Genomic DNA, 14,388 nt, shown 5'->3' on the forward strand with positions numbered 1-14,388 from the left:
TGACAGACTGCCTCTGCCAAACACATGGCAGGAAATGCAGAAAATCCTGCCCATTAAAGGAGTTTGGAAATAAGTGGTGAAAGATAGTGAAGTAAATGATGTATTTTCTTATGTTCTAAATAATTTATGTGCATTGCAGTCAAACTGCATTATGCTGAACTGCGTTTTTGGGTTTACGTGCACAAGCATAGAGCTATAAAATTGCACTATAGATGTGTGTTATGAACAAATTCATGACATATGGTATACGCAAGATTTTTATGGCAATCCAGAGGCAACAATATATTAAAAAAAATCAATATCTTAAAATAAATTAACCCAAGCCTATTACAGTTGACCTTGTGAAGAACAGTTATTCTACTTTGAAAAAGAAATTTGTATGGAAAGAAAACTATTACCATAGTAACCTATTACCTCATGTGAGACTACTAGCTAGTCTGGTAAGAATCCATTCTTGGGAAAGAGGTAAATTGGTAGTTCTATTGATCCAACCATCTCTTTCCTAGGGAATTGGTAAGCAAGAGAACAAAGAAATAGGGTCAGGATTTACAGTTCCAGAGTTGGGAAATAGAAAAGAAGTGGCCACTAAATGGCAAGGATGAAAGTCACACCTAAATTTCAATCTCCAGCTACCTGCAGTATTAGGGAATGGGAGCAGTTCAATAACATTGCATGCTGCTCCTTAGCATTTGCCAGCATCATTAAGTAGGCACTTCACAACTTCTACAATTTTCAGTAAGACAGCCATATTTTCATAAATTATACCTCAGAGTGGAGGCTTAAATCATGGATTAGAGATATAAGAGGCCACATTGTGTTGCCTCCTTTACAGTTAATGATATGTATTTAATAAATACAGAACAAAATGAAATACAGAAATATACGTTAAAGACATAGACCATAGAACGGTTATATCAAGCTATTCTGATGATAGATGCTTTGTCCACTAAAAATGGCTACCAAACAAGGCAAATTAAAATAAAACATTTAAATTGGAAGACTGGGAAGGAATAACATTAGCAGTTTTAGATTCATCATACTCTGGCTACAATGGATACACCAACTGTCCCCAGTATAAGTGCCTGTTTGGTATATAGGGTGGACTTGGTGGTGGGTGAGGGCAGAAAATCTGGCAGGAGTCAGGAACTTGCTGGTGTGAAATCATGCTGCAATTCTCCTAAACGTTGATCGCTCTTCCCGCAGGCAGGTGGTGCAGATTCTATTTGCATCTCATGAATGCTCATTAACACAGCTACCTGCTGTACTATTACCAATACTGAATACATAGTTACTCAACACAAATTAGCTTGGTCATCTATAACTCCTTTTCAGCTGATTTAGTATATTACAACTGAGCATTGCTAGAAATTAGAAATAGCTGAATCCATACAAATTGCTTACAACAGATGCTAACTGTTCGATTAAAACTGCATTAGTATCAATTGTAAGCCATAGATTTATTATTGAACTTTACGGTTTGGGTTTCCAGACTTTGTCTGTCCACAGTAATATGTGTTTAACAGAAGATCATTGCATGTACTCTCCCTAGTACTTGTAACAATATGATTTGGGGTATATGCACTGTTGACTTGGAATGTTATCACGTAATTGGCTTTGATTGAATTTGGCAGGGATAGGGAGGAGTAGGGAAGTTGACTTATGATTCAATAAAAATCATGAACAGTTTTTGAAAGTGTGTCTTTTCTGATGGCCTCTCAGATTTCAATCTTTTATCAATCTCAATTAAATAATGCTTATGTATAGCTATAAAGTACATTAAAAATCTGTAAAAAGTATTCAAAAAGGAACTTGTATTTCTCAAGTGTCTTGAGCTAAAAATATTTCAATGATCTTAAGTATTTGTTGCAATGGAGGGAAATATGATGTTCAACTTGTGCACAGAAAGATCCCACACACAACAATGCAATAAGCTGCCAAATAATCTGCTTCCTTTTTGTGGTGTTGGCTAATGGATAAACTTTAGTGGGACATCGGGAGAACTTGCCTGTTCTTCGTCAAATAGCTCCAAAGCATCTTATGTCCAACCTGAGGGAGCAGACAGGACCTCAGTGTCATGACACACCTAAAAGTTAGCACCTCTGTGTTTTATTGATTTTTAAATTGTGCTTGAACCATGATCATCTGACTCTAAATAGAATCACTATTGACTCTAAGTTGACACTTAATTGCTTAAAATGATTTAAGAGCATATGTTTTCTGAAAAAGAAAATCCTATACATAACATTCATCTTGCACTTCTGAAATTAATCGTAGGAGCATAGGAGCAGAAATAGAATATTTAGCCCTTACAACCTGCTCCATCATTCAATAAGATCATACCGGATTAGACTGTGGTTTTAATTCCACTTTCTTGTCAAATAATACATATTAATGTATATCTGGAATATCTAGTTAATATTCAATTTCCTTCCACGTTTTCCCTTTCCATCATTTTCTTGACTAAACATCAACTACTGCAAAGATAGAGGATCTACAACCAGACCTAGCTCAATGTCATTTTAGGCTAGCTACTAGGCTGTATCAAAAAGCCTTTTCACAAGTCCTTTTTCGCCCGTCAAACATAAAGCCAAATGGTCATTGTGTGGTGTTTCCTACAGCAATGCAACTGAGATTAGGAAGTCAAGTCTGTGCCCCATCATTCTATAATACTTAATGCTACCCTTCCAACACACTGTACGAATTTTCTCCCAAAACATTAGGATCCAGAAATTCCTGAGCAGACCTTTTCAGAGAGCAAATCTGGGATGAGGGGGAACTTATCCATTTCACTGCCCTTGGTCTGGTGGAAAATTCCAGGAACAAGCCAATTTGAATATTCCAGATTGATGCCCATGTTATCCCCAATGCATGTTGGGGTGCCTACCTAACCATCAGTGGGGCAGAGAATGAATTAATTGAGAGCCACAGACTAAAAACGATCAAAAACTCCTTCCAAAAATGGCTATTTTCTTTTGACTCAAGTATTTCTCATGTCGAGCATTGCTTAGGGCATGGATTAGGAAAATACATTGCAAGATGTTTCCTAATTCACATGCCAGAGCAGGCTAGTGAATATTCAGGGTTTTCCGAAGGGACTGAAAAGGGTTGTAATCCTGTGAACACTGTATTCTATTCTAAACTTCAAATCCAGTGTTTGCAGTTTGCTGTCCAATCACCCTTTTTGCCTGAACTTCAGGGAGTTGTAGAAATTTCAGTTCTTCCAAAATATTTTAAAAGTTTGTGACTTTTCAATAAACAAAAACTTCAATCATTTTATACCAAGATAGTACAGACAACACATATCACAGAACAGTAAGTTACATCTTTGCGCCAAGTTCCAGACACAAGTCAGCATCTCGGAAAGGAGGTAATTCCCCACCCGGAAGCAGGAAACAAAACATACTTATATCAAAAACAATCAGAAAGCAAGTTGAATTCACTATTTTCATATGCCTCCTAATGGTTAATGCAGAGTTGGCTGGGACCCTGATGAAGGTCCATCTGACCATCTGTTCTGTCATGAAATAGCATGTATTGCAAAGGTTAGGTAGCTTAATATAAACATAGTAATTAAATAAATCATTCACAAGAACATTTTGGACAGTATTTGTCCAAATACTAGACAGGGGTACTCGAGGTGTCTATGAAATAAATCAGAGAGAAATGTTGGTATTTTACTGTACTTGCTCAGTAAAAAGTAAATACATTCAAATTTTCATAGCTGTCCAGATTATCCAGCATTCACTAAGGTTATATTTATTCATTCTTTCTTCCACTACTCACCCTGAACTGCTGGTGGTCATAGCGGTCATGGATGACAATGAACCTGAGGTCAAAGCGTTTGCAGAGGTCGAAGAGATGGTCTGTTTCTGCTTTGGTCCATCCATCATCATGTAGATACATTTGGTATTCCTGCTCTGAGTATACGGGCACCTGAACTGTCTTTAGAATCACAAATTTATTTTGCTTTTAGTTACAATCTTTTAATAACAAAATAAATTTATATAATTAATTTGAAGAATTGCTGCAGACTTCAGTTTTCCAATTTCCTCATTGATTGCTAGGCAAAAGGAAAGGCTAATTTTTGTACCATCTCTCAAATGTCAGTAGCAGCTGCGCATGATCTTTACTGATGCTACCTACAAATCACAAGAGCTTGTGTGAAATTGCAGCAGCACAACTAATAGCTTACACGCAATTTAACAAAGTACTATGTGGCAATGTGGTTCAATTTTGTTTTAATACTACAGACCAGACAGGCACACAGCAAGCTGGAATATAACAGTCAGCAAATCATACCTTTACTAATTTTTAAACAAAAACCTAGGTAATCTGGTAAACATCTGAAGAAAAGTTATGGTCTTATACCGTTGCTTCTTTCTCCCAGTAATTTTTGGAATTCCTTCCATCTTTTTGCTCCCCTAAAAAAAGGGTCTGTGATTTTTTTTTTGCCAACATTACTGTGTCATACCTTATTAAACCTAGCGAAAGGATAGTCTTTGCCTTCATCTGCCAGGCGCCGCCAATGGAAAAACATTGCACCATCCTTCCTAGCTGGGTTGGTGAAAGGCATCCACTTCCACGGTCGGACCTTTTTACAACCCAACTTCGCTTTAACAGTCCGGTATCCTTGTGTTGTATCACTTGGAAGTAATGGAGGGGCATCCCTTTTCAAAACAAAAAGACTTTAAACTGTAGGTAACACAAAAACATATTTATCTACAAAAGAAATTTTGTTTAAGATTTTACATAGGATGCCAACTTTTTTCTTTCCGATTGTTACAGAAGTTTCACTAGAAATTGTGTCAACTTTGACTATAAAGTGATATTTTAACTCTTACTATGTCACTTTTCATCATCAGATTGTTGCTGAATTACCAAAGGTGAAAATACAGAGGCAGCAGATGATTCGAGAGATGGTGAAGGTGGACAGCAGGATGTCACCAGCCTGCACGTGGAACCTGAACCCATGTTCTTTTGGAAAAGGTCACCAGGTAGATGAGGAAGAGGCCAAGGATGCAACTTTTGAGGACTCAAAAGCTAATGATTATGATTAAATAGCTAACAGCGAAACAAATAAACGGCAGCCCCATTGAGATGGGCAGAAAAGGACTGGCTTTGGTTGACTATGCAATGAGGATAATGCACATTGCCACAAGAGTATGAAATTTGTGACTTTGATTTCTGCAATTTCAGTTTTATGACAGGGACCTGCTTGGACAGATTCAAACATGGACTTGCGGAAAAGTCGGGCACAGATTTGTTGCTTGTGTTTGATTATGTCACAAATATAAAAGGAAAATAAATGGTCAATATTCCAATTCCATTACTGCTTCACTACCTACGCCAATAAATAAATTATTCTGTTTAAATATATCCATGCTTCATTAGAAGTACAAAATATTGATAAAACAGTTACGCACCTTAGATATAACATGCCTCATTAAGATTGCAAATTGTAGCCTAGTTGCAGCTTATCTTAAACAGTTGTCACTGTACTCAGCAAGATCTGCACAAGATTACTAAGTACAAATAAAGCACAAGTTACTGAGATAGCATTACCTGAACTTACTGGATTTAATAGTTCATGTATACCAGCTACAAACTTTCATTTCCTTACGTACTTTTCTATAACTAATGCGGATAACAGGTTGAAGATTGTAAGCACACACATCAGTAGAAATAAACTAAATGGATAAAATACTTTAACAGCCCACAATCCTAACATCTATATGGGTAAATAGCCCAGTCTGTATCACCATCATGTGGCCACCAGATAAACTACAATTACACAAAAAAAACTGAAGCAAAAGGTATATGGAGTGAGAACACAAATAAAAGGTAAACATTTATCAATGTAATCTTCAGAATTTTGACTGCTAAAATTTTTAAAAATTATTTTCTTCGACTAAGACTTATGGTATTTGGTCCTTTGTGGCAAATCTGACTCCATTCTATTTATTTGCAAAACAGCAGCCCCCCCCATCTCCAGGAAGTTATTGTTCAGGCCCTGTCAAATTTAATGGCAGGGTCTAAATAACATTTTTGTTTCCAGTTCCCAGCTGCAGCCTGACAGGTTGCAAAGCTGGGGGAGGAATGGAAAGGCCGTCACTCCTCCAAGCTGCCAGCCCAGGAGAAGGGTGTTGAGCTTTGAAATAGGGGAGTGGCCTCTAAAAGAGTGGAGTTCCACTCCCCCACCCCGCCTCCTTTGCCCACCATGCAGTAAAAGCTGTTGGGCTTCACAAATGGTGAGCCTCCCCTCCCAAAGGTTAAACTTCCCACACAGGCACAATGAGGCCCAATTGGCCACTTATGGGTCTTAACTGGCCCAAGGTTGGGTCAGTCAACTTTTGTCCCCCCACGTTACATACAACAACAGAGGGATCAGGAAAGGGTAGGTAGGCAGACACAGCACCCACTTGTTTTTACGTTCCCCCCCCCACTCCAATAAAGGACCTACTGCATAATTTTGAAGTGTGTAGTTAGAACAAAGTTTAGAAAGGTTGCAGACACTGAACAGGATAGTTGAGTAGATAGTTGAGTGTGTAACCACACAGAGGCAAAAAGAAATGACACTGGGCGGACACCTAGCATTAACCTAGGCACCAGAAAATGACAATCCAGATCTGTCCCACCAACAGGACAGACCCAACAGAGGTGGCAGTACAATGGTGTACAGTGAGGATGGCGTTGTCTTGGGGATCATCAATATTGACTCTGAACCCTGTGAAGACTCATTGCATCAGGTCAAACATGGGCAAAGAAAATTCCTACTGATTACTACATATCCACCCATCACACTTCTCCCCCACTCTGCTAAAAAATCAGTACTCCTCCACGTTGAACACTTCTTGGAGGAAGCAAGAACACAATGTTCATAACCAAGAGTGGTTTAGTAGCACCATCGCAGACCAAGCTGGTTGAATCTTAATCTGACATAGTCACTAGACTAGATTTGCAGCAAGTGGAAGGGAACCTAAAAGAGTGGAAAAAAAGATACTTGTCCTCATCCTCACCTGCATCGCTCCATGACACTGTCAGGAGTGAAAACTCCAGTCCCGTCTTCACATTGAGGATATCTTCCAACTTGTTTGTGTGGCATCATCACTGTGTTATATGGGATAGATTTCAAACAGATCTAGCAACTCAAGATTGGACATCCATGAGGCGCTGTGAGTCATCATCAGCAGCAGAATTGTATTCAACCACAAACACATTGTCTGCCATATTCCCCACTCTACCAATACCACCAAGCCAGGGGATCAACTCTGGTTCCATGAGTGCAGGAAGGCAGGTCTGAAACAGCACAGGCATACCTACAAATCAGATGTCAACTTGGTGAAGGTAGAACACAAATTACTTGTGTGCCAAACAAGTAATAGAACTAAACAATTCCACAACCAACGGATCAGATCTAAGCTCTGCAGTCCTGTACAGCCAATCATGAATGATAGTGGGCAATTAAACAACTCACTGGAGGAGGCGACTCCAGGTGATCCCCAGCATCACAGATACAAATCTTCAGCCAATTCAATTCACTCCATGAGATATAAAGCAGCGGCTGAAGGCATTAGACACTGCAAGGGCTTTTGGCTCTGATAATATTCCGGGAATAGGACTGAAAACTTTGACTCCAGAATCTGCCACACTCCTAGCCAAACTGTTCTAGCATAACTACAACACTGGCATCTACCCTTGGAAATGTGCCCGGGTATTTCCTCTATACAAAAGATAGGGCAGCAACTGCCCAGCTTGGATCTGTCCTATCAGTCTTCTTGATCATCAGTAAAGTGATGGAAAGGATCATCAACAGCGCTATCAAGCATCACTTGCTTAGCAACAACCTGTTTACTGACACACAGTTTGAGTACGGTCAGGATCACTCCTGCCAAAATTACAGCCTTGATTCAAACAAGAACAAAAAAGCTGAAACCCAGAGGTGAGATGGGAGTGACTGCCCTTGATATCAAGGCAGCATTTGACCAAGTATGGCATCAATGAGCCCTAGCAAAACTGGAGTTAATAGGAATCAGAGAAAACCCTCCACTGGTTGGATTCATACTTGGTACAAAGGAACATGGTTATAGCGGTTAAAAGTCAATCATCTCAGCTCCAGGACATCAATGCCAGAGTTCCTCAAGATAGTGTCCTGGGCCTAACAATCTTCAGCAGCTTCATCAATGTCCTTCCTTACATCTCAAGGGCAGAAGTGGGGATAGTTACTGATGACTGTACATTCACAACTCTGCAGATACTGAAGTAGCCCATGTCCAAATGCAGCAAGACCTGGATAATATTCAGGCTTCGGCTGATAAGTGACAAATAACATTTGACCCACACAAGTATCACACAATGACCATCTCCAACAAGAGAGAATCTAACCATTACCCCTTTACACTCAATGGCATTACCATTGCTGAATCCCTTGCTATCATCCTGGGGATTACCAGTGAATGGAAACTAAACTGGACACCATATAAATATTGTGCCTCAAGAGTGGGTCAGAGACTAGGAATCCTAGAGGCATGATGGCACAGCGGTTAGCACTGTTATCTCACAGCGCAGGGATCCAAGTTCGATCCCTGGCTCGATGTATGTGCGGAGCCAGGTTCTCCCTGTGTCTGCGTGGGTTTCCTCCGGGTGCTCTGGTTTCTTCCCACAGTCTGAAAGATGCGCTAGTTAGGTGCGTTGGCCATGCTAAATTCTCCCTCAGTGCACCCGAACAGGCACTGGAGAGTGGTGAACAGGGGATTTTTACAGTAACTTCATTGCAGTGTTAATGTAAGCCTACTTGTGACACTAATTAACTATAAACTTAAACTTCTTGCAGCAAGAAACTCACCTCCCAACTCCCCAAAACCTCTCCACCAGCAACAGAACATAATTTAGGAGTTTGATGGAAAATCCCCACTGAAGCAACTTTGATACTATCCAGGGCAAATCAGTCCACTTGATTTTTTCCACTCACTCCCCTCACCACCAATAAACAGTGGCAGTCATTTATAAGATGCACTGCAGGAACTCACCAAGATTCCTTGGGCAGCACCATTCAAATCCACGATTCACTATCGTCCATGAGGGGAAGAACAACAGACACTTGGGAATACCACCACCTTAAGTCCCCCTTCAAGAGGTTGGGCAGGCAAGAGTTGTTTTCCTTCGGACAGAGGAAGCTGAGGGGTGACCTGATTGAGGTATATAAAATTGAGGGGCCTAGACAAGGTAGACAGAAAAGACTTTTTTCCCCCTAGCTGAGAGGTCAAATACCAGGGGGCATAGATCCAAGTTGATCAGCAGAAAGATCAGAGGGGGCACGAGGGAAAACATTTATACCCAGAGGTGCCTGGATTTCACTACCTAAGTTGATTTGTTGAGGTTGAAATACTCGATTAATTGAAAGAGATACCTGGATCTGTATCTGAAGTGCAGCAACCAGCTAGGTTACAGATTAGGTGCTGGAAAATGGGGTTAAAATGAGCAGCTAGTTTCATTTTACTCTTTTTTTTGGCTGGCACAGAATGTAGGGTTGAATGGCCCCTTTCTGCACCGTAAGGTGTCTACAGTTGGAAGTTGCTCACCAATCTGATTTGGAAATATATCACCATTCCTTCACTGTCATTGCTTCAGAATCCTGGGACGCCTTCCCTATCATCATTGTGGATGTACCTAACAACCTCCAGTGGTTCAAGAAGGCAGCTCATCTCAAGGACAATTAGGGATGGACAATAAATGCTGATCTAACCAACGATGTCCACACCCTGTAAGGAGTTTTTAAAAAATACTTCAGGAGGAAATAGACAGACTGCTGAAATGGGCAGATATAACATAATATTAATGCACAATGTGAAGTAATGCATTTTCGAAAGAAAAATGAGAAGCTATATAAATTAAATGGTACAATTTTAAAAGGGGAAAAAAGAGATACAAGAACACAAAGACCCAGGGGGCTGGGTGGCGTCCACATACTCAAATCATTGGATGGTGGCAGGATAAGTTAAAAAGGCTGTTTAAAAAGCAGATGGAATCTTTGGCATTATTAATAGAGACAAAAGGAGTACAAAAAGGAAGTTACTTAATAAATCAATAGTTGGGCCTCAGATAGGGCAGTATGTCAAATTCTGGGTACCACAATTTAGGAAGGAAATCAGATAAGGACTGTTAAAGGATGTTGTGATTTACCGGAATCGCACCAAAAATGAGGAACTTTAGTTGTGGGGAGGGGCTAGAGAATTTGGGTTTTTTTCCCTTTGAGCGAAGGAAGTTAAGGGAAGATTTAATCCACATTCAAAATGAGGTGTTTTGACAGAAATAAGGAGAAACTTCCGGAAAAGTTTTCATTTCAGAAAACTGGCAATTTTCTTCTTAGCTTACAATGCATTTTCATCTAGAATGCAAGTCTTAAAAAGATTGCAAATAGATTAAATAGTAAATTTCGAACAGGAATTGAATATATACTTCAAAAAGGAAATCTGCAAGGATATGGGACCGAATTGGATAGCTGTTTTATTTAAATTAGTGCAGGAACGCTACAAGATTCTATGATACAGATCAGTAATTGTATCACCAGGTCCACATCCCTTTCTAATTTAATCTGTTACAATTGCCAAGACAACTCTAATTTTATCAATGAATTGGACCATCATAAACAGTTGAGCTGCATTGACACCTCATACTGAATGTTCAAACCAAAAGACCCATGTGGAACATCAGATAGTGTTCTCCTATGCCTTAGGTTTTATATTTAAAAGATTGGAAAGAAAGCATTATTTTAAAAATAACTCTGATAAAAGGTCAGATGGTCTGAAACTGGGAAAAGCCATGAAGTGTTTTGATTCTTCTTAAAAGTCAACGATCAGGATTTTTAAAAAACTTTATCTTTGTCCAGCGTATTCCAAAAACAAATAATTTCTACTTCATGTTCATGCCACCATCAGCAGTGATAACCATTTGAAAAATTTAACCACACCATCCATCCTTCTTGCAATTGGTCAACATTTTCAACACCTTAAAAACACAAAGGTGCAGCCTCAGACTGGCTTAAACTCACTAACAAATGAGCATTTTTTTTTCTTCTTTCGTAGGATGTAAAAGTCACTCAAGACCAGCAGTTTTGTCTATCCCTAACTGACCTTAACGAAGGGTCATCTAAAGCAAACACTGGTTCTACTCTCTCCCCACAGATGTTGTCAGACCTGCTGAGATTTTCCAGCACTTTGTTTTTGTTCCAGGTTCCAGCATTGGCAGTATTTGCGTTTATCGTTGCCCTTACAAGGTACTGGCGAGAAACCCCCTGTAACTGCTGCAATCGATCTGTTATAAGTACATCAACAGTACTGTTAGAAAAAGCAGTCCACATTTTTGATCCAGTGACCGTGAAGGAATAGTTCCAAGTCAGGATGGGTGTGGCTTTGAGGGGGAATTTGCAGGTAATGGTATTCCCATATGCTCTTCTAGGTAGTAGAGGGCGCTGTCAATATAGGCTTGTAAATTGCTGCAATGCATCTTCTAGATGGGATTCAATGCTGTCACTGTGTACCAGTGACGGAGGAGGCCAGTTAATAATGGTGATTTGTCCTGAATGATGTTGAGCTTTTTGAGTATTTTGGGAGCTGCACTCATCCAGGCCAGTGGAGAATATCCCAGCAAACTCCTGACTTGTGCCTTCTGAAATGGTGGATAAGTTTTGGGGAGTCTGAAGCCGAGTTACTCACTTCAAAATTCCCAACCTCTTGGAGCCATAGTTCACCGCGATTCCCATTACGTTTAATTTTGCTGGGGTTCGTTGATGCCACAATGAAATGTTGCTTTAATGTTGAGGGCCTCAACCTCAATTTGAGTTCAACTTTTGTCCATTTTCAGGACCAAGACTGTAATGAAGTCAGGAACTTAGTGGTCCTGCTGGAACTCAAACTGAGCATCAGTGAGCAGTTATTTCTGTGTAAGGATCACTTCATACCACTGATGTAGACATCTTGACCATTTTGCTGGAGGTGTTAAGACCCCAAGATCAGATCCACTGGTTCTGGTATCGCTTATTGCGTGCTGTTTCTGCCATTTGGCATGCATTTAAACCCCATCTTGTAGTTTCACCAGGTTCGCACCTCATTTTTAGGTATGTCCGAATGCTTCAAGATGTTCCTCCACACTTTGTTGAACCAAGTTGACCCCTGGCTTGATGGTCATGGAAAAGCGAGGGATATGCTAGGCCATGGGGTTATAAATTGGGATTAAACATAATTCTGCTGCTGCTGATTGTCCATGAGGAACTACGGACTCTCAGTTTTGAATTGCTAGATCGCTCTAATTCTAACCCATTTAGCACAATGGTAGTGCCCTTCAACATGATGGACGATCTCCTTAGTGTGAATATGGAACTTCATCTCACACAGTATGGCAGTCACTACTACCAATACTGTCGTAGACAGATACATCTGCAACAGACAAGGGCAAGGTCAAGTGGATTTATTCCTCTTGTTGGTTCCCTCACTACCCACCGCAGGCCCAGTCTGGCAGATGTGCTTTAGGACTTAGCAGCTTAGACTGCAGTGGTGCTTCTGAATAATCTGTGCCCTAGTTACCCTCGGTGTTTCATCTAAATGGGTGTTCAATACAGAACAGTACTGAATAATTCAACTACGGGAGGGCATTAAGTGGGTACCAGTAGGATGTTTACTTACCCGTCTGACCTGATGTCATGAAACTTCATGGGTTTGCAGAGTAAAACTCTCCTGCCTGCATATCACTAGCCCCCCACCTTTGCTATGTCTGTTCTGTCGGTGGGACAGGACATACCCAGGAATGTTGATGGAAGTAATAAAGACAAAGTGCTGGAACTCACAAATTGCAACATCTAGTAGGGCAATGGTAGGGCGGCACGGTAGGGCAGTGCTCAGCACTGCTTCTTCACAGCGCCAGGGATCAGATTCGATTCCCGGCTTGGGTCACTTGTCCTTGAGGAGGAGTTTGCACATTCTCCTCATGTCTGCGTGGGTTTCCTCCAGGTGGTCTGGTTTCCTCCCATGTTCTGAAAGACATGCTGATTAGATGCATTGACCCAAACAGGTGCCGGACTGTGGCACCTTTATTGCAGTGTTAATGTAAGCCTTACTTGTGACTAATAAGTAAGTTTAAGTAATTAAACTTAAAAAAAAAGCATCTGAGAGAGTTAACATTACAAGTTGAATATGACTCTTTGTTGGAAGTGCAACATTCAGAACTTTGCAACGTTAACTCTGTTTCTTGTTCCATAGCAGATCTGGCAGCATCTGAGTATTTCCAGCACTTCATTTCCATTTCACATTTCCAGCATCCGTAATATTTTACTTTTACTATGGTGATGGAGGTGTCTAGGATATTGGTTTTATGTATGATTCAGCGAGTCTAACCGAAACGAAAAGACAAAATTACACTAATTTATAGGCAACTTTAGGAGCTTTACTCTCAACAAGTTATTTGATTGTTTACAAGGAGTATTTGCAAGAGTTAAGATCTCCACATTGTGTATACACCCACACGTAATATAAAGGTGGATGCTATAGTGAAGAAAATAAAAATATTTATATGATTTCATATTTACCTGCAACTTCCAGTTCAAAAAAATTCTGTACTGTAATAAGAACAAAGAAAATTACAGCACAGGGACAGGCCCTTCGACGTTCCAAGCCTGCACCAATCATGCTGCCCGACTTAACCCCCTACCCTTCCAGGGACCATATCCCTCTATTCCCAAGCTATTCATGTACTTGTCAAGACGCCCCTTAAAAGACACTACCGTATCCGCTTCCACTATCTTCCCCGGCAACAAGTTCCAGGCACCCACTACTCTGTGTAAAAAATCTGCCTCATACATCTCCTTTAAACCTTAAACCTACGTTGCCTAGTAATTGACTCTTCCACCCTGGGAAAAAGCTTCTGATTATCCACTCTGTCCATGCCTCTCATTATCTTGTAGATTTCTATCAAGTCTCCCCTCAACCTTTGTCACTCCAGTGAAAACAAACCAAGTTTCTCCAACCTCTCCTCATAGCTAATATCCTCCATACCAGGCAACATCCTGGTAAATCTTTTCTGTACCCTCTCAAGCCTCCACATCCTTCTGGTAGTGTGGTGACCAGAATTGAACACTATATTCCAAGTGCAGCCTAACTGAGGTTCTATAAAGCTGCAACATGACTTGCCAATTTTTAAACTCAATACCCCAGCCAATGAAGGCAAGCATGCCCTATGCTTTAATATAAAAGATATGTGAAAAAGTATTGTTGACCTATCAAATCTATTGGGTTATTAACCAACTGTGAAGCAGACTTTATTTTCTTTTAATAAAGTATCTATACCAGCTGGTCAACTCAGATGTTTGACATGGCTAGCTTAGATCATGAGTGTAACTTC

The 14,388-nt window shown here is 40.3% G+C and overlaps 1 protein-coding gene across 1 annotated transcript in view; it reads right to left on the minus strand.

Moving 5' to 3' along the window:
• dmap1 (DNA methyltransferase 1 associated protein 1) overlaps nt 1-14,388 on the minus strand; it is a 53,624-nt gene that overhangs the window by 25,332 nt on the left and 13,904 nt on the right. Inside the window, exons 4-5 of the mRNA XM_080196545.1 lie at nt 4,472-4,667; nt 3,784-3,942 (exon numbers count right to left, since the gene is read on the minus strand). Of these exons, the coding sequence (XP_080052671.1) occupies nt 3,784-3,942; nt 4,472-4,667 (355 nt within the window). The remainder of the gene's footprint in view (nt 1-3,783; nt 3,943-4,471; nt 4,668-14,388) is intronic.

Source organism: Carcharhinus amblyrhynchos, chromosome 9 (genome assembly GCF_965287045.1).
Source record: "Carcharhinus amblyrhynchos chromosome 9, sCarAmb.v2.hapA, whole genome shotgun sequence".
Classification (NCBI taxonomy): domain Eukaryota; kingdom Metazoa; phylum Chordata; class Chondrichthyes; order Carcharhiniformes; family Carcharhinidae; genus Carcharhinus; species Carcharhinus amblyrhynchos.